The 27,084-nt window shown below is 32.2% G+C and overlaps 2 protein-coding genes and 1 long non-coding RNA gene across 4 annotated transcripts; 2 read left to right on the plus strand and 1 right to left on the minus strand.

The window, feature by feature from the left end:
• On the minus strand, window positions 1-1,796 carry LOC146902476 (protein FAR1-RELATED SEQUENCE 6-like). Its single transcript, XM_085737143.1, has 3 exons — window positions 1,625-1,796; window positions 502-1,577; window positions 1-219 (listed from the first exon to the last, which is right to left on the minus strand). The coding sequence occupies exons 1-3, from the start codon at window positions 1,794-1,796 to the stop codon at window positions 1-3; spliced, it is 1,467 nt and encodes a 488-aa protein (XP_085593269.1).
• Window positions 1,797-12,121: 10,325 nt separating this feature from the next.
• LOC146902477 (clathrin adaptor complexes medium subunit family protein) lies at window positions 12,122-16,786 on the plus strand. The gene is made up of 7 exons (XM_085735791.1): window positions 12,122-12,264; window positions 12,341-12,772; window positions 14,062-14,345; window positions 14,463-15,355; window positions 16,099-16,155; window positions 16,381-16,428; window positions 16,544-16,786. Exons 1-7 carry the CDS (start codon window positions 12,197-12,199, stop codon window positions 16,607-16,609), a joined length of 1,848 nt encoding a protein of 615 aa, XP_085591917.1. The 5' UTR covers window positions 12,122-12,196; the 3' UTR covers window positions 16,610-16,786.
• Window positions 16,787-18,737: 1,951 nt separating this feature from the next.
• Window positions 18,738-21,977, plus strand: LOC146902478 (uncharacterized). Of its 2 annotated transcripts, XR_015022879.1 has the most exons (3): window positions 18,738-19,945; window positions 20,224-21,154; window positions 21,704-21,977. It is a non-coding gene; the product is annotated as an uncharacterized LOC146902478 (long non-coding RNA). The 2 variants fall into 2 exon arrangements; XR_015022878.1 differs by lacking the exon at window positions 20,224-21,154.
• The last annotated feature ends 5,107 nt before the right edge of the window (window positions 21,978-27,084 follow it).

Consider the following 27,084-nt stretch of genomic DNA (forward strand, 5'->3'; position numbering starts at 1 on the left):
CTATGAACCCTGTGTTTCTTGCTCTTGGGAGTCAACAATCTCCCATAGGGAAGGGGACCGCCTTGTCGATCGAATGCTTTGCTTATCTTTCTTTGGAGCTCCTTTGGTGGTGACCTTATTTGGCGGTGGACGCATAGAGGTGGTTTCCGGTAAAACAAATTGCCGGAATTGTTCTTTCAAATGCACTTTCATGTTGTAATCGGCGTCCTTGAACCGCGCCTACAATGTGTAACAAAACAGTCAGAGGAAAACCAGTCAGAAACATGCCATTCTGTTACTACTGGTGACTTCCGGATTATACAATCCGAAATAGACAAGCTAATCCGGATTGTATAATCCGGAACTTCCCGATACACCCTTTGCATGAGCCTTAAATGCATTTGCATGGGGCGTAAATGCTACTTATCCTCCGGATTATATAATCCGGATTGCACCAGTACATAATACAGAAACAGAAATCATGGGCAGAACATAAACAGAGACAATTTTGAAAAAAAATACCTGGAGAATATCCCATTCTGGCAATAGAGAGATGTCTTCTTTTTTAAGCTTCGGGTCAACCCCGTACTCGAACCCCAACCTCTTCCAGTGGGTGTGAATTTCTTCCAAACGAATGGCGGTGCCGTTCTTGATCTTCAAAGCTAGCATACATGCACACGGTAACCCGTATGTGATCAAACTCAAACAACCACATCTTGATTTATCCGTACCAATTTTAAGTGCTTTATTGTACTCCACTACGAGATGATGCAAAGCTTCCCTTGAAATGTTCCGGATCAACCTAGACCACAACACCTTGTCTTTGAACCGATGTTCAAGCATGATAATGCTCGTCTGAAACGAAGCATGTATTGCGGTATGTTGCAGCTCTAGCATGGCATGAACGGATTTCCAGTTTGTGCTCAAATCACCCATACTACTACTCAGATACTTTTTCAACCGAGCGTGAGCAGATTCAGCTCTGTTTGTTGTAGTATTCCCCATATGAAGGTGTTTGTCAACCCAAAACCTCACAAACTTATCCTTAACCGGATCCAAAATTGTCTTTTCAACATAATCCAAAAACTTGGGAAATTTTGCGCATACAACTTTGAACCGGGTCCAATTATCAATATATGCTTCCTCCGTGTCGGAGTCCACAATAACCATCCATGCAGCCATCACAGTCTTCACAACCGAACCAGGCTTAATCGGTTGCCCATTCTTGCCTTTGAGATCCGTCACTTTGCAATCCACTTTACACTTTGCTCTCACATTTTGTCCAATGTGATATGAGCACAACAGAGTAGTAGCTTTAGGGAAAACCTTTTCCACGGCATTGATCAAAGCATTGTCCCGATCAGTGACAACTACTTTGGGATAGAGATCTTTGGAGTGCAACATCTCACGACACCTCTCAAGAGCCCAATAAACATTGTCTTGCCTCTCAGACAGCATATAGGCAAAAGCAATAGGGTATGTTTTCATGGTAGAAGTATTACCGACAAACTCAAGCAATGGAAGACGATACTTGTTTGTCTTGTATGTTGAATCCAACACAAGCACCGTGGAGAAAGTGTTAAACAACTTGATAGACTCTGGATGTGTCCAAAAAACATCACTGACTTCATCAGAATCATGATACTTCCTGGGGGTGGTACAACAGGAGGAATATGAGGAGGAGCATCCACTACTTTCGGGGGTGGTGGTGGGGGATTCTCGGATTTGGCATCTCCGGAATCATGTGCATATTCAAGTAAAAGAAGCTCTTCCACAACAAGAGGTTCATTCTGAGGTCCATCATCATTCAGGTCCATCATCATTCGGGGGATCAACAGGAACAAGCATAACTGAAAACAGTGCAAAACAGAGTCAGAAAATGAACACAGCTTCTCTACTGCTGGTGTCCGGAAAATGTTATCCGGAATGCATGAACACAGTCCGGATTACGAGTTCCGGATAAGTACAGTGAAGATCATACAACGTGATCAAATCTTAATCGCCTAAAAATCGACTAGGGAAAGGTTTATATACACATTACCTTTGCATTCAGACGAAAATGATGATGTTAACACCCTTTTATGGCCAGATTGCTGCTCCAAACCAAGATTTCGCCCAAATGGAGTGTTTTTTAGAGGTGTAGGGAGTGTTTTTGATAAAGGTGGTCTGCTTCAGCTAGGTTCTGGAGATCTATATATAACCTAGCTATCCGGATTACATATTCCGGAAAAAGACGTCTACTTTTTCCCGCTCGTTTTGAATACAGGGCGTGCGGAATATCTTCTCCGGAATACAGCTCTTATGTCCGGAGTATGTTATCCGGATTGTATTTCAACTGACCAACCCCAAGTTTCGCAAGCCCTCACGAGACAGGGTGATTTTCAAACGGTACGGATTATACATTCCGAATATTGTCCGGAATATATTTTCCGGATAAAGGGTATTTTGGTAAAAAAAATAGGACGCGCGAGAAGGCCATAGGGTGGGAAAAGTAATACTCTTGTTAATTTTGCTTGGTTGGACGTTCTGTAAACCGTTTCATTCAATAAATCAAGTCATCACTATCCAGCCCTCTCTTACCTGTAGGAGAGTGTTAATTGTACATCATAAGCTTACATATATAGCTATATATATTATGACCAAAGAAGGGGCTAACAAGTATTTGTCCATTAATCTGTAAAAAAAAAAGGAGTATTTGTCCATTAAGTACTCTAAAAAAAAGTATTGTCCATTAAACGATCATAGTTATTTTCTCCAACTTTATCAACGATTTTTGCATTCCATATATATAGACGCAATTCAGATATCTACGGCTCATGAAAAAAGGATATATACGTGGCATGTACTGGGATTAAAATTCATATCGAGAGCTTAACTTCTTTAAACGTCTAATTAAAAACATTAGTAACTTTAAGCCTTCAATATCCTACAGTTTGCCTTAAAAAAAAGTGCTACGATTGAAATATCAATAAAAAAAACATTTACGAATCTTATCTATCTCGTTTGGAGAGGCACAACTCTTTTTATTGCGCTGATGTATATAAATTACAAATAATATAGTTTAAATGAAATTTCAATTTTGATTAGATTAAAATTAAAAATATAGATATTTTGCATTTTTTTATTTTAATAAATACATATTTCTTTAATTACACCAACAATGTAACACTATAGTATAAATTTCTATCTTTTTAAATGACAACAAAATACTACCATTATTTTAAGCAAATTTGTTAAACCATATATTTGAAAGTGTAAAAGTCATCTTAAAACAATGTATTCCATGTAGATATAGATTACACCTATGCGGCAGAATTTGACAAAGAATCGAATCACTATTAATGGAAAAAGAAAAATAATAGAAACACTAGGAGCATCTTCAACAAGGGGTTCTTATACTTAACAAGAATCTTTCTCTGTTAAGGATCTTCATTGGAGGAAGAAAAAATATATACATATTATGTAACATGCAACTATATAAGGACAATCTCTTCCTTGAGCAACTAACAGATTACACGTTCGAAAGAATTAATAAAATATATACAAGTTGATCCCACTTTTAAAATAAGTAATATTTTAGAGGTTATTTATAATTTACTAAATAAATTACTTTTGTATGATGATGTAAAGTTAGTGGGACCTATTTATAATTACTTTTCATTGAAGTCGTTATTAGTATATTGTCATTGGAGTCATTGTACTTAATAGATATTTTTATTAAAAAATTATAAATAAATGATGTATACATGTGAGGCTATTTAACGAGTCTTTATTAATGTACTGCTATTATAGATTATAGATTCTCTAACATTTTTATTTAAATAATCTATCCTATTAATTGAAAAATCCAAGTTTCACTTGAATTTTCAACCCACGTTGTTTAGTAGTGTTCATTTGAATACTACTTTCTTCTTCGTTAATCCTCTTATTATGTTAAGTAGAAATTATTTAAATACTACTATTATGTTAATCCACTTATGTTGTAGGTCTATTTAATTTGTGGATTATTTTTAGGATGTGTGTTTATTGTATAGGAAATACTAACTTTTGCTCTTAAAATATAAGTTAACTAGTATGGACACCCGTGCCAAGCACGGGCTAGAATTTCGTCATACTTGAGATAGTATATTGGAATGTATCAAGTGTCGACTAAATTCTAACATTGAATAAATGAGTCAACTAAATTCTAACATTGAATAAATGAGTGGAGATTGAACAACAAATAAGTGAAAAAATTCATATAATTATGGCTTAAAATTTTGGTTGAAGACGTGGTATCATTCTCACTTGTGTGGTAATTCTTTCTCTAAGGTGTTGATCCACATTAGTATTGGCTTCCCCAAATGTCCCAACGATGGCAACATATTATGATTCAACGTCGTTGGGGAGCAGGAATAGCGCATGGTGGTGGATCACATGCATAGAGAATCTCACAATTGAAATAGAGGTGTTAATGTATCAAGTGTGAGTTATAATTTCACATTACATGCAAGAGTAAATGTTTAAAAATATATAAGTGAGTTGACCGATATACCTGATGTTTTAAGACTTTTGGTGAAGAAGTTAGGTTAACCTCATTTATATTGTTGCTCTTAGCCTAATGTGATCCCATTGTAGGCTCCCATTGAAGTATCAATATTATGATGATTTTTTTTGTTAGTTTTGGAGTGTCAATTGTTTAATTTTTTATCTTGAATTTTAGTTTTTAGATGTCATCCGCTTTCACTTTTGGTATTTGATGGGATTTGACAACGGAAAAATATATGTGTTCTGCTGAGTTGACAAACTACATGCTAATTTAAAAAAAAAAATATATGGTGTTTTTTAATTAATCTAATATTTTGATAGCATTAATACCCAGTAATCTCCAACCCATTTAACAAATCCATAAAATTATCAGTTGATAAAACACCACTCCTTAATTTTTTTTTCTCTTATCATTTCTCTCATGTTCAAATTTCTTTTACATTTTTTTTTCAAATTTACTTTCTCTCTTCACATAAAATAAAGGAATAAAAACAACCTTATATGAAACCGTCACCAACCCACATGTTTTACCATTTCCTGCTTCTGACCATATTTGGAAGTCTCATCGTATCACAAACACATAACATCTCACACTTAAGGGAGAGATGTTAATGTGCTATGTGTGATTTAAACTTATACAATGGAGGAAAAAAAATATATATTGAGTAACATAGATGACCAATATATTTAATGTCTTAATTTTTTGGATGCATATGTGGTGTCAATCTTATTTATTGGGTTTCTCTTAGTCAAATGTGATGATCCAACCCAATGTAGGCTCCCTCAGAACTCTGAACACTATGATGAATTGTTTTTGGCAAATGTTAACTTGTGCCCTCAATGACGCATGTTAAGGAACTCATTATTGAAATATACACATTAAAATTCATGCATTCAACTTCTTAAAAGTTGATCTATTATGTTTTCTAATGCAAAGTTGCTCTTTTTAGGTTGCTTAACATGTGCCCCAAGGGCACAAGTTAACATGACCCATTGTTTTTTAGTTTTTTGATGTCATTTGCGTAAATTTTTATATTAAATCTAAGTTTTTGGATGTCGTTCGCTATCATGTATTTTTTTTATCCAACTACTATTATTTAAAATACCTCATTTTTTTGTCTTTAGTGAGATCTAACAATGAAAAAATACAAACATATTATGTTGAATTGTCAAAGTACATGTTTATTAGACATTTTTAAACAACGTGACACTTTTTTAATTGAGTATATTTTTTGGTAAAATAATTATTCTTAAATATGCAAATCTTTCAACTAACCCATAAAATTATCATTAACTCGCGCTATTCTCAATACTTTCGTGGACAAAACAACAAATTATATTTTTCCTTATCATTTCTCTCATGTTCAAATTTATTGTTCATATTCTTTATTTTTATAATTTTCTTTTACTGAAATATAGGAACATAAACCTCCCTTCATGAAACCATCATCAACCCACTTATTTTACCATGTTATGCCTCTGTCTCACCTTATTGGGCTATGTCACCATGTCACAAAGTGTCTCACACTTAAAGGAGATATATTGATGTGTCAATTGTGACTTAAAGTTCTACATTGGATGCAAGAGTGGATATTGAGAAACATATAAGTGAAATTATCAATATACCTATTGTCTTTTGGTTTTGGATGTTGATGTCGTGTCAATCTCACATGTTTAGTTGCTCTTAACTTAATGTGATAATCCAACCCATTGTAGGCTCCCACCTAACTCTGAACATTATGATGGGCTGATTTTCTAGTTTTTGGATATCGTTTAATTAATTTTCATACTAAATGGAAGTTTTTGGATGTCTTTCGCTTTCATGCAATATTTTTTACTTAATCTCTATTATTTCAAATTCATTCAGTTTTGATCTTCGATGTGATTTAACCATAGAAAAAGATAATGTGTTATGATGAGATGAAAAAAATACTTGCTTATTTTAAATTTTTAAATGTTGTGGCAAAAACAATCTCTGAATCCTTCAACAAACTAATAAAATTACCAATAACTCGCCTCATTTCTTGTAACCTCGTGCACAAAACAAAATTCTTATTTTTTTTTTTACTAATATCATTTCTCTAAATCTTGAATTTCTTTTTCGTCTTTTTTCTTTATAATTTTCTTTCTCCATTAAATTACCACCAACCCACCTTTTCTACCATGTTGTGCATTCATTTGACCTTATTTGATTATATCACATAATTATAGATGCAGAGAGACACACACTTGTGAGAGATGATAATGTGTCAACTATGAGTTAAAGGTCTACAATGGATGGAAGAGTAGATCTTGAATAACATAAAGGAGATGACTCATATACATGTTCCGAAAGATTTTGAATGAAAATGTGGTGTCAATCTCATTTATGTGGTTTATCCCAGTCTAATGCAATGATACAACCCAATGTAGGCTTCAGTGAAAGTCTCAACATTATGATAATATGTTTTTGTTAGTTTTTAGGTGTTATTTGTTGGATTTTTTTAATCTTAAATTTTAGATGTCATCCACTTTTATGCAAAAAAATTTGTCAAGAAAATATTTTTTTTATTCTTGGCTGCCTAATTACCTTGTCAAATTTTCCTAAACAAATATATAGGCATGTCAATATATGAATGCTAAAATATTTGACTTGTTGGCGCACGTAGTTAAATATGATGAAATTGATTTATGAAATTAATATGAATTATTCTTATATTAATGTATAATATGGAAGTATACCTCTTATGGTGATCTTTATCTCCAAGAGGCATACTCGTTCAAGTTTCATCAATCTCAAAAGTTACACCGGGAAAAAGCTATTTAGAGCATAATATAATAGTTGTTACTCCTTCAAAATCTCTTCATTGGAGGTTCATGCATGATAAGATACCTACAAATGAAAAACTTATGCAGGGGGTTACAACTTTCCCTCTATGTGAATCCTTTGCTCAACTATTGTTGAAATCACTTTACATTTATTTTTTGAATGGTCTTTTGTAGTAAAAATTTTGAACTTGTTTTTCTGCCTTAATAAATAAATTTACAACTACATTTTTCTTCCATGGATTACATTTGGAACCTGTATGATAGGTAAATAGTTAGAGGAAAGGGTAACACCAATTGAGCTTCTACACGTACCATTGTATCATGGAGGTATTTTTAGTAATATTGAAGGTGCTTTTCTTGGTTGCTTTACTGAAAACACTGGTAAAGCTTCAACTTTTCATGCAGAGATCTCTGGAGCAATGAGCGTAATTGAGCTTACATTTGACAATAATTTGAAGAATCTCGGGTTAGAGACATATTCCACTCTATAGTAGATATTTGTCCCTCGAATCTCTCAAAATAGTTCCTTGACATTTAAGTAACATATGGCAAAATTGTACGATTCTTTTAAGAAGTATGAATTTCATAGTTACTCACATATTTAGGGAAGAAAATCATTGTGTTGATGACCTAGATAACATAAATCTTGCTCTTAACAAATTCTTTTATTGGAACGATATTCTCTCCTCTATTTTAGACAATTTTTGTGAATTGGTCATCGCTGGGTTTTTTTTATAGATAATTTGTCTTCTTAAAAAAAATAGTTACACAATTTATTGAAAACAAATAAAGACAATACTCTTTTAATTAAGAAACAAAAACATGTATTCAATTTGTAATTATTATTTTTCGTTATTACATCATGAGTATATGAATGAATTTTGATTTCAAATAAGAAACTCTCATTTGATTCCCCTAAAAATAAAACTCTCAATTAATTGGTATTAAATAATTATCAAATATGTTACAAATTGAAACATGTATTTTGATTTTCATTTCAATTATTTTCGAAAGATCGACAAAATGATAATAATTCTTGAAAATTCACACACACATAAGTAGGGGAGTTTGGGTTCAAACTTGATCATGACGTACTATCTAAAAATTCCAGTATTTTACCAAGTATGCTAGGACTCGTGGATTATGTCCTTCTTTTCTATTAGAAAAATTTGAGTAAACATTTTTATTTTATATAAGAAAAATCTATATTTAGTCATACGTGGGAGGGGAGTTAACCTACAATAATATTTCTCTTTTTTTTATAATTTTTTTTTAAAAAAATGACTCTCGTAAAAACAGTTGGGAGGTTTTCTTTTTGAAGAACAATTGGGAGTTTTTTTTTTTTAGAGGTCCAACTGAGAGTTTTATTATGGGAAATATTATATGGTACGAAACAAACCAACAAAATTCGACGAATTAGCCTACAAACTACCCATGATTGCCACTAAAAGCCAAAATTATATTATCTTAATATTTAATAAAAAAAAAAAAGCTGTAACAGCTTGTTTCTTTCTCTCGTCGTTTTTCGTTGTTTTTCACCCTACCAATTAGCAGTGAGACTTTGATACATGTTCATTATTTTGAGATCAAGACTCCCAATGCTGTCTTAATATTTTTAAATGAAATTTAAGGTGACAGTAAAGATAATGGGTACATGTGGGTAGAGTTAATTTGATTAAATGTCATAATATTTTTAAATGAAATTTAAGGTGACAGTAAAGATAATTGGTACAAAGACAATCAATGAAATTAATGGAAAAGATTATGTCCATAATTGTTTATTGGGCTAGGTTTATGTCCTTTAGTTTTTTTATTTTTCATTTTTTCTTAACAAATTTTATCCTAAAAAACTTGTTTTTTGTTTTGTTTTGAGAGATCCTAAAAAACTTGTTAAAAAAGATGCTTAAAATATCTATAATTTTTTATTTTAAATTTGAAAACTATTTTATATACTATTTACAAATGTACATAATAATTTATTCATTATCATAGTTGAAAAGTGATATCTTTAATATATTGAATTAATAAAAAAAATATCCTATAAAATAAATGATTTTTTTAATGATAAATGTTAGTAATTAGTTTCCCTCAAAAAAAAATGTTAGTAATTAGTTGTAAAAGGAAATTATTAATTACATTAATTGGGACAATTGTTAAGAGATTAAATGCTAACATTATTTTAATTAATTAAATTTTAGAATCTGAAATATTTTTAGGATCCAATTTTTTTTTATCAAAACAAACTGACAAAAAATAATTTTAATTAATTAAATTTTGGGAGGAATAAAATGGTCATTGGAAAAATTATGGCATTGGTTTTTTAAAATAATTAAATAAGTAGACCATAAATCAAATGAAATAATTGAGTACCAAAGGATATTAAATGAAATGCAAGAAACGTTTTTTTAACAGATATTTATACTATATATTAAATTCATGAAGTTAAAATAAATTGAAATAACAGAACTTTTTTTTGTATAGTGAAGTCGATGTCTCACATTAAAAAAAATATATAAGCATGAGTATGAGTTTAAGAAACAAAAACTTGAGTAAGTTTTGATTTGATCAAGGTTGTATTGAAGATAATGTAATAACATTTCCAGAAAACCATGACTTTATGACACATTCTTTTAGAGTTAGAAACCGCGATTATGTGTCTTGAGAAACTTTGATTATTGCTCAATGGCTGATTGAAACTTTTGATACATTCTATTGAACGAACCATGATAATGAAAAGTTGTTATAGTAAATCATGATAAAGTTAAGATTTGTTCTTATTAAAAAAGGTTTGTCCAGATTAGATGATGTGAATCATTAGGATGAGTAACAAATCGGGAGACGTGTTAAGAATTCATCAAATAAGAGCCCATGTGTAATACAACATTTACGTAAGACAAATATTATAGATTATATATAGATAAAAGCTAAATAAATTTATGGAGATTGGTTTTTCGACATATCAATTCATCAAGTAATATTCAATCAACATAAGATATATAAACTCTAACATATTGATTCTATATCAAATACAAAACATTGCCTCAATTAAAAATTGTATTGCTGATTTTGAACGCCTTGAAGTCGAAGAATATAGACACATGCTCTTCAATGGGATCTTGAGAAAGTAGAATCAACCATTAACAATAAGATACACAAAAAATAAAATCAACTCCATAATCTACATCCAAGTGATTAAACTTCCATGTTTTTTTGTTTACAAAAAACTTCCATGCTTTTAAAACACGGATTTTTTTTTTTTTTTTTTTTATGAATTTGTTTATGGAGGAAGAGATGGGGAAGAGACATATGAAAATAATGAAAAACAAATTGTCAATATATAGAAAAAAAATATGACATGATCAATTTTGATTGGCTGATGAAAACTAAATGTGTCATGAATAATTTTGATTGGCTAATAAAAAGTAAATGAATCATAATTCAATTTGATTGGATGATAAGAAAACATTAAATGCATCTTTCAATATAAGGTTGCCATGTGTACTATCAAAATAAAATAGGGGAAATATATATAATAGAGATGACTCAAAAATAGAAATATTCTGTTGTAATTAATGCATTTGTTTAATTTTTTTAACTTTTAATTAATTAAATGTATAAAATTTAAAAAAATATTTTTATTTTTAGGTTGGTTAACATGCGTCCTTAGGACACAAGTTAACATTACTTTTATTGTATTTACAAGTAAATCATCATTGTGATAGAGAGAAGCTAACATCATTAATTAAGTAGGATGCATTTTCGTCATTGCAAGAATTAAAAGAATAAATAGTCAATTTGGTCCATAAACTATTACTATTTCATCATTTTAGTCTCTAAACTATCATGAAAACAACCAATTTTACATATTGAAGGACTAAATTGTTGAATGAGAGAATAATTTAGAGATCTTTCGTTGATTTTAATAGTTTAAAGAGTAAGTTTTTGAGAATGTTAGTTTAGGGATGAAATTGAGTGTTTATTCAAAATAAAATGCTTGCATAAATTAAACCAATCATCAATTTTCTTGATTCTCATTGCTAAAATCTTAGATTAAGATCATATTCATTGAACGGACACTTCTATTTTATTTAAATCTATACTTCTATACTATATATAAAGAAAATTATTCATTTCATTAATTTTGGGTTGATTTTTTCCTTTTCAAAAATATCCTCAATTTTCAATACAAATAACACATGTAAACAAATAGATAAGAATAATTTAAATATTAAAACAAATATAACAAACACGATATATATATATATATATATATATATATATATATCTGGCTTTTTCCTTGATCATTTAAAAAGTGTAACAAACTAGATGAATATATTTATACTTACTTTTTCATTATCCAAATTATACCCTTAAACAAATTTTTCTATAATAAAAAATATTGTTGGTGTCATTAAAAAAACAAAATTTAGATTATATTTATTTGTTATATTGTTGGTGTCATTGGAATAGATAATTATGGTTAGTTTATTTTTCTTATAACTTGAAAGCAATAACATTTATATTTTTAGTTTTTCCTTTAATTTTTTTTATATTTTTAGTTTTAATCAAAATCAAAATTTCATAAAAAAAAAAAAACACAGTTCATACTTTTCTTATAAAATAAAATAATAGCGGAATACAATATTAGTTTTTTTCGTCAAAATAAAAAATATTAGATTTTTTATTTTATTTTATTTTATAAGAACTACTACAATATTAACCTTAATTAATCATTATCAATGTACACAAACCACCACTAAATTAAAATTAAATAATGTATAAAAAATAATTGAACTGGTAAATACACAATGAACGGGAGGAGGGAGGAGGTTGAAGTGGCATAGTTGCTTTCTTCTGTTTGCTTCGTAGCTAGCTAGCAGCAATGTCCAGTGGTTGCAGCATCAGAGCAATCTGGATTCTCAACAACATCGACGCCGTCGTTTTCTCCAGGTAACCACCTTCCTCCTATCACCCTCACCTCAATTAGATCCAAATTCCTTATTACTTATCTTTATCATTACTACAGGAGATTCCCGGTTGTAGAAAAGCGTTGGCGAACTTCTTTCAATGACACCACCGATCAAATCTTCTCTTCTTTACCCTCCGACTCTGAACTAGCTGATGCTTTTCTCAACAAAAGACTTAAGGAAGGATCTGCGCGTGGATTTGGTATACGAAAAAGTAATTCATCTATAGGATCAGATTCATGGGTGGATGATCCAATTACTCGTCATATCATAGGTCTTTACATTAACAAAGAACGCGACTATGATAAGAATCTTTTGTGGCCTTTAATCCTGCACATTAAGGGTCATTACAGTTTACTTGTTCTGCCACTGGTTGAGCCTAAACATGTAAAGGCTTATGAAAGGTTATGTAAAACACCTGACTGCGGTAGTTCTATTGGTCTCGATGATAGTTTGTCTTCGCTATTGCTTGATCTTCCGGCAATAACAGGGTATGTTAAGTTACTTTACCTGCAAATGGTTCTAACATTTAGGAATTATAGTTTTAGATTTATTGGTTGTCATTAGTATTATATTGGTAACTGACCTTGAAGCGATTTTCGAAGTACATGTGATAACATTACAACATTTTGCTAAGAATGCTTATAGAATGAGGGTTTGGGAATCAGTCAAGGCAATTGGGCCCTTACCTATCTTACATCTTATAATTGTTTATTCTTAACTTCTTAAAATTTGGGTTGGGATTAACTCATCCTTACAAAAACGGCTCGTAAAGTGAGGGTTGCACTCACTTATAAAATTTGGGTTGGGCCTAACTCATTCTTTTTTTTGGTGGTGGCCGAGGTTCGAACCCCGGACCTTGCATATTTTATGCATTGTCCATACCAACTGAGCTAAGCTCACGAGGACGACCTAACTCATTCTTACAAGAACGGTTCGTAAGGTGAGGGTTGCACTCACTTATAAACTCATGTTCTGGCCTTATCTCATTCAATGCATGACTCTTAACACACCCCTCATGCCTAGGACTAGACATCCGGAGCGTGGTCCGATAGCGTTGACCTGATAGCAGGTTCCCCAACAGATCTTGGAAAGGCCCTGACACCATATTAAAACGTTATTTGGATAAAATAATGCCTCTAGGATTCTTCATAGCTAAATAGGATTTTGGCAGTAAGTGGGATCTTTTGTTGGTTTCCATCTAACAACTTAAACTTTAAGATGGTTGGTTCTAGGAGGTAGTCTTGCTTGGGCACATGCCTTTGGACACACCATTTAAACACACACACATCAAAATGTATTTTACTTAATTCATTAAAAAATAAATATTATTCAATTATTTCTCTTTCCACTTTTTCTTATTATTGTATGTGTGCCTAAGATTGATGTGTTGGGTATGTGCCCAAGTAAGTATTTTTCTGGTTCTAGACAGGCAGAGTACTTTTAAAATAGGAGCTCTTGCGCTTCTAGGGTTTTCCTGTTGTGTAAGGCTGTAAGCTTTTACTTGTCAAAACTACCTCGTCTCTAATGCAGACTCATTTCCCTGTAAGGTTGGGGTAGAGGGTGAGATCATTACTTCAATTTTCCTATTTTATGTCTGTGCTTGTTGAATTGTTTGGCTAAATAGAAATCCCCTAACCCTATGCCTTTCTTACAATTATAATGTACTCAAAGAACACCTTCAGTGTGGTTTATGTGTGAGTTTGTTTGCAGGCTGATGTTATGGAATTTTGCTTCATCGTATGTACTTTTTATGCAAGTTTTGCTTCTGATGTCACAGGGCATTTATGATTGCACATACCATTGGTGACATAATTACCGGTGACACAGTTGAACCTGAAGTGATCATGGCTGCAGCTCCCTCTGTTGGTGGACTGTTTGATTCATTAACTGGCAGTATAGGCATGTCTTCCCGGGCCAAACCTGTATCTCCACAAGTTGCTTCTTCCTCTCCTTTGGGAACAATTGGACAAGGATCTGTCACAGCCGATACTCCGAAAATGGGGTCTAGGCCTTTAGACAAAGATGCGCTCAGAACATTTATCAGTAGCTCAATGCCCTTTGGTTGGTACCTTTTATTATGGTATTCCTCGTCTCATATTTTTGTTTTTATTTTACAAGTTATGCTGGAAATTTCCTATTGCCTGCAAATTTAATCTATCAATGTATATTTATATACAGGCACACCCTTGGACCTTAATTATTCCAATATTTTTACCATCAAGACGAATGGCTTTTCCGCTTCAGATTTGGCACCAACAGACCAGAAGCAACCAGCTTGGAAACCATATCTATACAAAGGAAAGCAGAGAATGATTTTTACGACTCATGAGATTGTTCATGCGGCTCTGTATGATAGAGATGAGATTCCGGATATTATATCAGTTTCGGGTCAAATAAATTGTAGAGCTGATCTGGAAGGGTTGCCAGATGTATCATTTCCCTTAGCAGGATTGAACATAGCAAAACTTGAGGTTTCTTCATACCATCCTTGTGCTCAAGTTTCAGACCAAGGTCCAGATAAGCAGGGGGTGGTGTTTTCTCCACCGTTAGGTAATTTTGTGTTGATGCGTTATCAGGCAACTTGTGCCCTTGGACCTCCTGTAAAAGGATTCTATCAGCTGTCAATGGTTTCTGAGGATAAAGGTGCATTTCTATTCAAGTTGCGTCTGATGGAAGGATATAAGTCTCCTTTGACAATGGAGTTCTGTACTGTGACTATGCCCTTTCCTAGGAGGAGGATTGTATCCTTGGATGGTACTCCTTCCATGGGAACAGTGTCAACTTCAGAGCACTCTGTTGAATGGAAAATTGTGACAAGTGGACGGGGGCTGACTGGAAAGAGTATTGAAGTGACATTCCCAGGGACAATCAAGTTTGCACCATGGAAAAACCAAACGCTGTCTTCCTCTAGGTCATTCGTTGGAACAATTGTTGAAGATGATAGTGATAATGAGGCAGAAAATGCCAGCAACATGGTTAATGAAGAACATTTGATGGAGAAAATGAACAAGGATCTTCCTCCGGTTGATCTAGAGGAGCCATTTTGCTGGCAAGCATACAATTATGCTAAAGTACATGCCTTCCCATTTTTATATTCTCTTTTAGTATTTTATAAAGTTTGCATTTCTTTATTAATGATTATTTCCTTTACATTTTACATTATTTTATGATGTTTATAATTTAAGGGCTTGGATGGACAAGAGACAGAAAAATAATATACTTCACTAATAGGACTCTGAATAACTTTGTTGCTGAGATGATAAAAAACATTGGCCCAATACTACTGTTTTTAATAATATGCAGACCAGATACCATGCACCATACACCTTGTACAAGTGGATGCTCAATTGGACCCCTAATGTAACTGGCCTCCTAAGTTCCTGACAACCTAGAATCTTAGCATTGTTATCGCGTTCACTTTACTTTTAAACTAAATTTAGAATTTCTCCAAAATGTTTCTATCTGCTGAATTTGTCAATCTTAATTGTTCAAGTTTATAATTTCTCATATATGATCTAATCACCATTTGAATTTTAGGCATTTAAGAATTTGGTTACATATCTTATATCCCAAGGAAGATAATTTACTCATTTTCTTGTATTATTATTATTTAATCTGTCAAAATATTACTCCTTGGTGCTTAGTGTTGCAGCAGTTACCTTTCCAAGTGTAGTAATTACATATCTTAAATGCACCTTAAAGTTCCAATGCTTTTTTTTTTTTTTGGGGAAACAAAGGGGCCTAAGCCCATAAAGTTCCAATTCTGTGACAAAAGTTTTCTTATATAGAGATACATATACTTATATTATTGCAGGTATCATTCAAGATTGTTGGGGCATCAATATCTGGAATTTCGATTGATCCTAAATCTGTGAGTCTCTTTCACTTTTGGTTGACACTCTTATTTTAGATTAGGAATTAAGATCCATAGAATTTTAAGTATCACAAATTGACAATTATATGCTATTTGAGTGTAACGGATAATCAACTTATGTTTCCATGTCTTTTATTGTTCCATACCATAGCCATTTCTTGTAGTGTATTTGTCCTACAATTCGTCTTTGTTATTCTGTCTGATAATTTGTGTATTTTGCAGGTGAGCATCTATCCCGCTGTAAAAGCTCCTGTGGAGTTTTCAACTCAGGTATTTGTTTATTTTTGTTTATGTGTATGATCAATGATTAATATTTTAAGCAAATTTCTGCTCTCTCCAGTGAATATTTATTCGTTATCTCCAACTATTTCTTGCCCATAACCAGGTTACTTCTGGAGACTATATTTTATGGAATACTCTTGGTAAGTGCCCACATGTTGCCACAGTGTAAAAATTGAAATGCCGGCCGAGAGGCATATGAATCTTAATGGCGGAGCACCATTAGATGTCTCAATAAAACTCTGTAATGATGGTTTTTTATTCTTTGCCAAGTAATGTGAACACAGCCAATTGAATCTGGTGTTTGAGTGGTTTGATCAGAAAGTAAGAAATGTTCTTTTAGTTTCAATATATCAAATTGGTTATTTATTTATTAAAATGGTGTGACACAAGTATAAATATTTGTGTCTCTTGACAATTTGGTAGGAGAATCTGGTTGGTGTGTATACACAAATAAATGTTGGTACAGGTAATTCCTGGATCTACCTGGAGGAAAATCCCACTCTTAAAATAAATGTTGTTCAGATTCACTAGCTAGAATTTTTCATCACTTGAGCCACTAGAGAGAATCCGTTAAGCAGGTTGGTGATAAATAATCAAACAATCGGAGTGCATCTTCAATTTTCCACTTCCTTGTATTGATTATTTATTTTATTTTTATTTTTATGGAAAGGGAGTGTGTGCTAGTTGTTTATTTCAAAGAGTTTATTGATTCAAACTAACTGTCAGTAGTTCATCCTTCAAAAAATTAACTGTCAGTGGTTGTTTTAAGACACAAGATTTATGGCACCACTAAAAATTCTCAAGTTGGTATTTCATCAAAATCATGGTTATGTCACAATTTCTTGAATTTTTTAAGCGAAAAGATATTTTGTATTCTTAACATTTGTTCCGGAGAATGAGAATTAGACGGAGGACAAGAATAAACTCCTCAGTATTGTTTCCATAAGCCATTTTGTACAAAAAAAAATAAAAAATTAACTACTATATCATTATCTTTTTGATTAAAATGTAACCAACTTCTAAATTTGTTGAGAATTTTCCTCCCCTGCAATCTCAAAAGCTCCCTAAAATTACAAAATTGTGAAGGGATTTGTTCGGATTGTACAATTTGGATATATTGAAAAAAAGACTTTTTACAAGTCCAAATTGTAAAATTATGGCTATAAAGATTGTTAAATTTTTTTTTGTTTTTGAGGAGATTGTTTAAATATGTTTATGAGTAATTGATTGTTGCATTTATAATAGTTTACATGTCATTATTTCATAGCACTGCTTTTCTAATTAAATGTTGAATTTCTCATAATCGGTCACGATTTCAATTGTTTTTGAGAATGTAGGGGATGATACATTCACAAATTTGTACTTTTGAGTTTTCGATCTTACTAAAGGATATGAGGAACGTGCATAAAGGAAAGTTATTTTTTCTTGGAATTTTCTACTTGGTTATTGTTTTGAAGTAAAACAAATGACAACAATAATATCTATATATATTTATATTTTTAAGAGTAATTATTGACCAACCTTTAATAATATCTATATATTTATAACATCAACAATGAATTGATTCAACAGATCAGAGATTTATACTCATTCAAAAAAATTCATGTACACGATTTCGAGTTTTGTATATGGAAAAAATTTGGTTGAGACAAAAGAATCAACTTTTTATGCTTTATAAATTCATGGATGAGATTAATGACAGTTGAAATGACGGTAAAATCTTCGTATCAATATCATTGATAAAAAAAAATCTATATTTATAACTATATATATTTAGTGCATTTCTTAACTTATTTTATCATTTCATGACTTTTATTTTTACCAAATCATTTCATACCGTGTATTTTAATTTTTTTTTTTCCTACCTTTCTTAGTCATGCTAACTTGTGCCCTAAGAGTACATATTAAGCAACTTAAAAGTAGAAACATTCCCTTGACTTTTGTGCATTCAATTAATCAAAAATAAATAAAAAAATTCAAATACATTTATTTCAACAAATTATTCCCATTTTTGGCAAGGCACAAGCTAGCCTTTCCCATCTTTTAAATTGTTACAAATTTTCTACTAGTATGTTTCTTTACTTACTCTGTCTCCCTAACACATTTTGTCTTGTTATGCATAACAGAAACCAAGTACATCTATATACTACTTCTTCTGCACGTTATCTGAAAATAAAATAAAATAAAATATAATATAATAACATAACATAGACAGTACAAAACAAAATGATTGGAGGGTGACTCAAAATCGATAAGATAAGCTTAGTATAAAGGACTGAAACAGTGTGTATAGATCTAAACAACGCCGCGGTGGCGTCTTGGGCTATGCTTCTCTTCTCCTCTTCACCTGAAATCAAAATCATGACTGCGTTGCCTTCCCTTTTCAGTAGCTAATTTCAAATGGAAACAGAACACTGCTCTTTTCATTTCTAAAATAGGCATTGCAATTCAAATTCCATGGATCCATTCAGCAATGCCTATTTTAGAATGAAAACAACATTTCACTGTTTCCATTTCAAACTATTGTTAAGGAAGTTAATGCTGACGAATTCTTGATTTTCATTTTAGTTGACGAGGATCTTTTTCCAACCATCCAATTCATTCTGGTCTCCGTATGTAATTAGCAATTTTTCTTTCAATTTCATATGCTACTTTTCACAACCCTCTACATTTTTTGGGATATAAACTGTGCACTAGCATTATTATAGAGACTAATGTTCATACTTATTTTACTAGTTGTAAATTAGTTTCCTCTTCAGTCTTCACTGCTGTTGATTATTATTGCATGCAGTTATGTCCTACTCTGTTCTGTTCTGTTGGGTTTAATTTGTTTTCTAGGGTGAGTTCTTTGTTGCGTGTTTTATATCCTAGAGTCACTCATTTTTGTAAGTCTAGTATTTATTTTTATGGTTTGTTATTTCTTTTTTGGTGTTAACCCTCCGGTTCTCTAGAGAAGGGGACCTGATACTCTAGAGTTCGGTTGTGAGGTTGTAATAACCTAGCCAAGAATTGTTCCACCCATGAATCGAACTCAGGTTCTTCCGAATGATTCGTTCTTTGGTAGAGCTCATTAACCACATGAAGTAAGTATATTTGTATCATTGTATGGTTCGTTTTTTCTGGTGGGTTTTACGTTTCTTTAACTCGTTAAAGCTGGTTTTTGAAAATTGTTTTGGTACTACTTGCAAAGTGTTCGGAGGGCAATGCTGTGAAGTGAGAAGAAACAACCATATACATTTGTCTGAGCTCAATATGTTTAGTTTGTTTTTCAGAAATAGTATCTTATTTTTGCCTGCAAAAGAAATGGAAACATTTCCTACAATTACTTTATATATGAAAAGAAAATTCATTAAGCTGCATTCTGTAATTAAGTGGGTGCATTCTCTTTAAGATTCTCAAATTTGATTTTGTTTATGCTATGTTTGAATGAGTTGGAAGAAGGGAAACAAAGGCTAAAAGAGATTTAGGCCTCTTCTTTGAAGATTTTTAAAGAAAGAAATAGAAGGTAAAGTGTTCCCCTTGCTTTGTCACTTGCTTAAAACATAGTTAAGGTTTGAGTTATACATGTTTTTTGTTTTCAAATTCTGTTTTTAGTCACTATCAAATTAAATGATTAGGCGTCTGGTTAAGAGCTAGCTATACCTATGTGTCATGTCCTGGTGTGGCTGCCACGTTTGTACATGTCATCACATTTAGCTAAATAATGCGCAGCTTGATTAGTTACCAGACGGACATGGACAAAATGTAAATAATAAAAATTTGGAAACTTTTTGCAACATTCAGCAATGTACCCAGGGAAGTGCGCTGAGGTTGAGTCTCTAGGAGGACTTTGAAGACATTTGATGAATCTATTTCTGCTGCAAATTGCAATATTGAGAAAGAGAATATCCTTAGCAAATTCCTAACCTTTGAGCGTTGCCATGCATTCAGCTATGTCTGATTCCAAACCATGCAGTGGCCACGGCAACTACAACTGCCTCTGCATCTCAAACCATGGCAGCTAGTCCCCATCTGCCTTCGTCATAAAGGCCTGCGGCATCAGCATTGAGTTTAAAAGAGCCACTGACAGGTGCAGACCATTGAACATTGCAATTTGGCACAGATATTGGTGCGAAACTGATCTTATGTAGCACATCAGCCGCATTATCAAAACTCCAAACTGATCTAATTGCATTGTGATGGAAGGTCATGGCATCGGGAGCATCCTTTCCTTCAAAACATTTCTGACTACTCGCCCTCCAAACCTCATAGAAAATGGCAAAGATCCATTGAATCACCTAAATTTCTTCATTCATAATTACCTGCTCAATCCAGTTCCTGAAAGAGCCAATCCAGCTCTGTTTTCAGCAAAGATGACACCAAGAGTTAAAGCAAGCCTTACCAATTTCACCCATTCAGAGTCTTTAAAAAGATGATCCAAGGTTTCATTATGTTGATTACACAAACAGCATAATGGAGAGCAATTAACACCTTAAACAGGGAACTGCGAACCAGGAACCAATTGTACAATATGCACCACATAATGTTCACATGTCTCGAAACGGTTCTTATCTTCCAAAGCTTAGACCAAACATTACTCTCTTGCGGGCTGAAAGATTGATTTGAACTCAAAGCTGCATTTCTTTGCTTGGGGAATCTGTAGGCAGACTTCAAGGAGAATTCACCGTCTTTGTTGGTTCTCCACGTGAAAACTGTGCTTTTGACCATTAAAAAGGTAAGCGAATTTGAACAATTTGGCGCACTTCACATGGAAGGACAATATTGTTAACCAAATGTAGATTCCATCCTCCTTGATCAATGTTAATTAGTTCCGCCACTAAATTAACATAACAGTTTGGAGGTTGGGGGGTCCAATTCCTATATGACCTTGTTGAAACAGTAGCCAGTTATCCTCCCAAATCCGAATTTCTCGCCCATCACCAACTCCATAAAACTGCGTATGAATAATCTCCAATCTAGCTTTTAGGATACTTCCCCAAGTATATATAGCTTGTATTATATCCATGATTTGCTAGCAGAAAGTGGCCCCTAGGAAAATACCTTCCTCTTAAGCAATTAGAAAGTAGACTGTCCTAATTCTATAAGATACACGCCACCCTTGTTTTGTCAAAATACACGAATGATATTCTTTTTTGTCACTTGATATGATTTATTCTGCAGTAGGGCAGGGGATGCTGTGCTGGTCTTGCAGAGGTTTCCCAACCTCTGTAGAAACCCTGTTAATTGTTATGAGCTTAATTCACTGTGTTTCATATGACTCTAGATGTAAAGATGAAGTGTATTTTAACCAACGGAGCTGCTATGGAACGATGTCATTTATGGAGTTTGCTTTACATTGGAATAAGATTAATGTCAAGGATAAGTTATATGTAAATTGGTTTGTGTCTTGAGCAGTTTTTGTATTAGAAAAGATAGTTAATGTGATTTATCATGTCTTATTCCTCTCATTATTTAGAAAAGATAGTTTTTGTATTATGAGCTATATTCTCTTTTATGATCCCTCTCATTATTTATGACATGTTTGCATTTTCTCTTTCCATCATTTTCCATTTGATTTTATGTGGTTTGTTTCCTCTTAAACAGAACTTGACTGGTTTGAGAGAATCAAATCCATAAAAAGTAGCTATAGATAACTATTACCCAAGAGCAATAGAACTACAGAGGGAGGAGTGTGTGCACTGCTTGACTTTATTTGATTGAACTAGGAAACCAGTTGTGAACTGAAGTTGTGCACTAAAATGCAGAAAGACAAAGCATGCTTAGTTTGTGCAGATATGATCTGAATTAGAACCTAACAATGTTTGGCCAGCAACAATCATGGACGTCATGATCATAATATCCTTTTGTTAAAAAAAATTGAGTCACGTAAAAATGTAGAAATGTCCTTATATTTATTTTCAATGCCAAAATTGGGTACAATTTTGTGAAAAGCTGAAGCTATTAGCATGGACTCAGCTAATAACAATTTTTTTGAATGTTAGACTAATCGGCGTAGCTTGTATATTTTTATGCTTTTACAGTCACTTTGAACAAAGAAAGGGACAAAACAAAAGAATTTATAACTTCAATATTGTTAGAGGTGGAAATCAGTCAAGACATGCTTTCTAAAGTCTAAGCATGTATGTGCTACTTTAAAAATTATAGGTCGGAGTCTGATCTTTCTATCAATTGAGGCACCCACACAATGAAGAACTCATGCAATTTTGAGTTTCGAATTATCAACAATTTTCTAATTGAGGCACCCACTTCTTCATTTTAACATCTCATACAAAGATCCTAATTTCATAATAGAACCTTGTGATTCATAATACAGTGACAGAACAGAAGATTCATCAATAGTTTTCAACAACTTCTGCATGCGCTTTACTTGCATCGGTGGGGATCTCGCCTACATACAAAGCTACACAATTTATCTTTTTTGTTACCATTGTTGTGAGTCTCTATCCCATTACCGTTAACATCCTTCATTCACATATCACAGTTTCCTTTAACTTCTAATTTCTATTGTTTTAGAATTTTTGTTTTTGATCAATAATATATTATACGTGTGTTGTGTGGTTCAAATAGTTATAATTTAACAAATTAAAAGGCTGTCTTCTTTCGATATTATGTTTTCATTACACTCTTATTAAAACTCTACTTAGGGTATACCTATATCATGTTATTTTTCTATTGAAACTATTGGAATAACGTTGATTACATTTAAAGGATGACATTGCGGTGTGTTTTAGTTCCAGGTAGGCTTTGAAATGAGCATGATCTATTTTTCTTTCGTCCTGATGAGAATATTCCAAGACAATTGCTGTTTTAACATCATAAACTTCCTAAAAACACAAGTAAAATACTAAAATACCCCCAACGGTAGTTAACTACCGTTGATTTTATAACTAAAAACCCGACAGCAGTTAACTGCCGTTAGGTTTTTTAGTCATTTACTTATGTTTCTAAGACATCTTGAATGTCAAAACAGCAACTGTCATATTCCAATGGAAACTCTAATGACAAATTGTATTGATCCTGTGAGAATAGATAGAATTGGGGTGCTAAGCACACATCCTCTCCACTCTCTCTTTTACGTAACATAACTTAAATTTTCACTCTAATTAACTATCATTCACATATCTAATCTTGCATAATTAGAGAGAATTGGACTAATAATAATTGCACTACCACCATCTTTAACTAGTGGCTGCTAACTTAGGTACATCTCAAAACACTAAAGTGCAAGTTAGCAAGCTGCACCCACTTATAATTTACTAAAACATCATTTTGTTTATATTCTAATTAATTTCAAATAGAAGGACAATTTTGTAACTAGCTTAAAAAAGATCCTTAAAAAAAGAAACAAAAAAGACAATGACATGCTTAAGGTACAAAACATGTAATAAAGACAAACTTTTAAGGAAACAATATTTGGAATGATGAAAGTGGGTGTAAATTAGTGAAGGTTGTTAACTTGCACCTTAATAATCCTTATAAAAATGAGTGTAAATAATCAAGTAGGTGTAAGTTGCTAACTTGCACCTTAGTGTTTTTAGGTGGGTGTAAGTTAGCAGCCTCCTATATATATATATATATATATATATATATATATATATATATATATATATATATATATGGGTTATGATAGAAGACACATTTTGTGAAGGTGTCTTTTATCAAGTTACTCTATGAGCATTTGCGAAAAGACACCAACTTACTTTTAGGAAGGTGTCTTTTAGCAAAGTTATAACTAAAAAGTGAAAATCACACCTTAAGGTGTGACTTGTAACATAACCCTATATATATATATATATATATATATATATATATATATATATGTTTTGCCAGAAGACACCTTTTATGAAGGTGTCTTTTAGCAAGTTATTCTATGAGCATTAATTTGTTAAAAAACACCAGCTAATTTTTATGAAGGTGTCTTTTAGCAAAGTTATAACTAAAAAGTGAAAATCACACCTTGAGATGTGGATTGCTAAAAGACACCTTCATGGATGGCTTCTAGCAAAACCCTATATATATATATATATAGACACACACACACCACATCATAAGTTTACATCACATGTTAATTTATTTTGCATACTCCCTCCATTTCAAAATGAGTGTCGTTTTAGGTTGTTACACACATATTAAGAAATACAATAATGTTGTCTATAGACATGCCACTTTTACTAAAATAGCCTTGTTAACTATTGGTGCATTTTCCATCATTATAAATTAAAGTAAAATGTTGTACTTTGGAAGTAGTGTGCATAGTAATAATTAAGGGGTACTATTGAAAAAAAGTAATTAATAGTGCATTGGAAACTGAAAGTGACATTCATTTTGAAATAATTTTTTTTTGCTAAAACGACACTCATTTTGAAATGGAGGGAGTAGTTTATAGTAATATATTGTCTTTTTTTTTTTTTGAAAAAAATTGAATGCAAACTATTATCTGCATATAAAATTTTCACTCGCGCCACACATTTTGGGTCTATATCTTTTTTTTTTTTTGAAACAGGGTCTATATCTAGAGTCTATGTCTAGTTTGAATGAGTAATGATATTTTGACATCCATTTCATAACAACTTTGTTGACAACTTTATTTTTTTCACTTTTTATTGGTCAAAAACAATGGAGAGAAAAAAAGGAAGAGAGAGAATAACAACATCATGTGAGTATGAGAGAGAAAACTGTCCAAAAGTTGTCAAAAAGTGGTTGTCAAAATATCATTTCTCAGTTTGAATATAGCAAAAAAATGTTATAAATATGCCCACCACCGCTCAAACAAAGATAGCAAAAAACGTTGAAATACACAACACAACGGATTGACTACAAAAATTCAAATATAAAAAACATGACTTGAATGGTACATACTCTGTGTCTCTTCATCAAGTAGTACGTCGTCCTTTATAAAGAACTAATTTGATTGATTTTTCACTACAATGTATTTTTTTCCTTCAAAATATAAAATTTATTGATTTTAGCTATCAATTTTTGGCTCATTGTAGAACTTCCTTCTGCACAAAAAAAATCTTGTAACATTTCCTAATAAAACCTTTTGATTTTTTAACAAATTATATTCGACAATAATTCATTAGTTATGGTTGAACTCTCAAAATCTACCATTCTGAATCTCTTTGAATTGAAATTTTAGGAGATAAATTTCTAATGGTCGTTGACACTTGTTGGTCTTGATATCTTCTTAATATAACTTTTCATTGTCTTCATATTTTAGGGTTCGGTAAATTTCTTTACCCTCCACCCGATATATTTCCATTTATTTGTTTTTTGCATTCCACCGTTAACATTCTTTTGGTTACTCTTCCTTGTATTTGAAGACAACAGTGGACATAATTCAACATCTTCACCTTTATAGTTATAGAAGGTTGTAGCATTAGATTAAATATTTCCATATAACAATTTAACAAAGATTAAATCAATTAATATTGTTTACGTATCAATTATAGATAAAAGTCGATTAAAAATGTTATATTGGTTCTCATATCAATTATCAAAAAGTAGGAATTAAATATTTAGTCAACGTATATAATATATAGTAAATTGCGTCCCTATCATACCACATAAAGTCATAAACTAATGAGTGTGAAAAGAAGAAAAAAGAAAGAAACAAAAATCACAATACAAAATTAAAAGGTACCATTCAAAAGTTGATTGAAGTAAGTGATGGTTACTCAAAATCAAATGTATACTACAAACATGTAATACTAAGACATTATGGAGACTGAACAACAACAAGCTCAAATTTTGGCAGGCCTTGATGACAAGGCCAGCCAGCATCAATGAGGATCATCTCTTGGAACTGCAGAGGGCTTGGGAACCCTACTGCAGTTAGAGCTCTTAAGAAGCTCCTAAAGACCAAGTGTCCTGATGTTGTTTTTTTGATGGAAACTAGACTCAAACATAGTGATAAAAAAGCTAAGTCTACTTTCACTTGTGGTCCTTTGTCCAATCTTTTCACTATTGATTGTAACTATGTTAATGGCCATAGGTTAGGAGGCCTTGCTTTACTTTGGAATGATAGTGTAACTATGGAAATTCTTAATGCTAATAAAATGTATATTGATGCTTATATTACTGCCTGTAATAATAATACTTCATGGTTTATTTCTGGTATATATGGTAATCCTTATTATTCCCAAAAACACCTCACTTGTGAAGCCATTTATGATTTATCTCACCAAAGAAATAATGCCAAATGGCTCATATTTGGGGACTTTAATTTGATCCTCAACAGTTCTGAAAAATTAGGAGGGAATAGTATAGATTATCATCATACCAGCATGTTTAATGAGACCTTAAATAATTGTGATCTCAATGATTTAGGCTTCTATGGCTCTAGGTATACTTGGGCTAATAACCAAAGTGATAATGATCATATCAAAGAAAGATTGGACAGATTTTGTGCATCTTCTAATTGGATTTCTTCTTTCCCCAGATTCACTAATACTCATCTTCTCAGATATACCTCTGAGCATAATCCCATAATGCTGGACTTTTTCACTACTAATGAATGTTACAACTCACAAAGGGCCAAGAAAATTCATAGGTTTGAGCAACTTTGGGCTCATGATAAAGACAGTGTTCAAGTGGTCCAAACTGCTTGGAAAAACATAAATGGTACCAATCCTAGAAAACTCC

This window comes from Medicago sativa, chromosome 8 (assembly GCF_051527215.1).
Source record: "Medicago sativa cultivar Bolivia chromosome 8, Bolivia_mono, whole genome shotgun sequence".
NCBI lineage: Eukaryota > Viridiplantae > Streptophyta > Magnoliopsida > Fabales > Fabaceae > Medicago > Medicago sativa.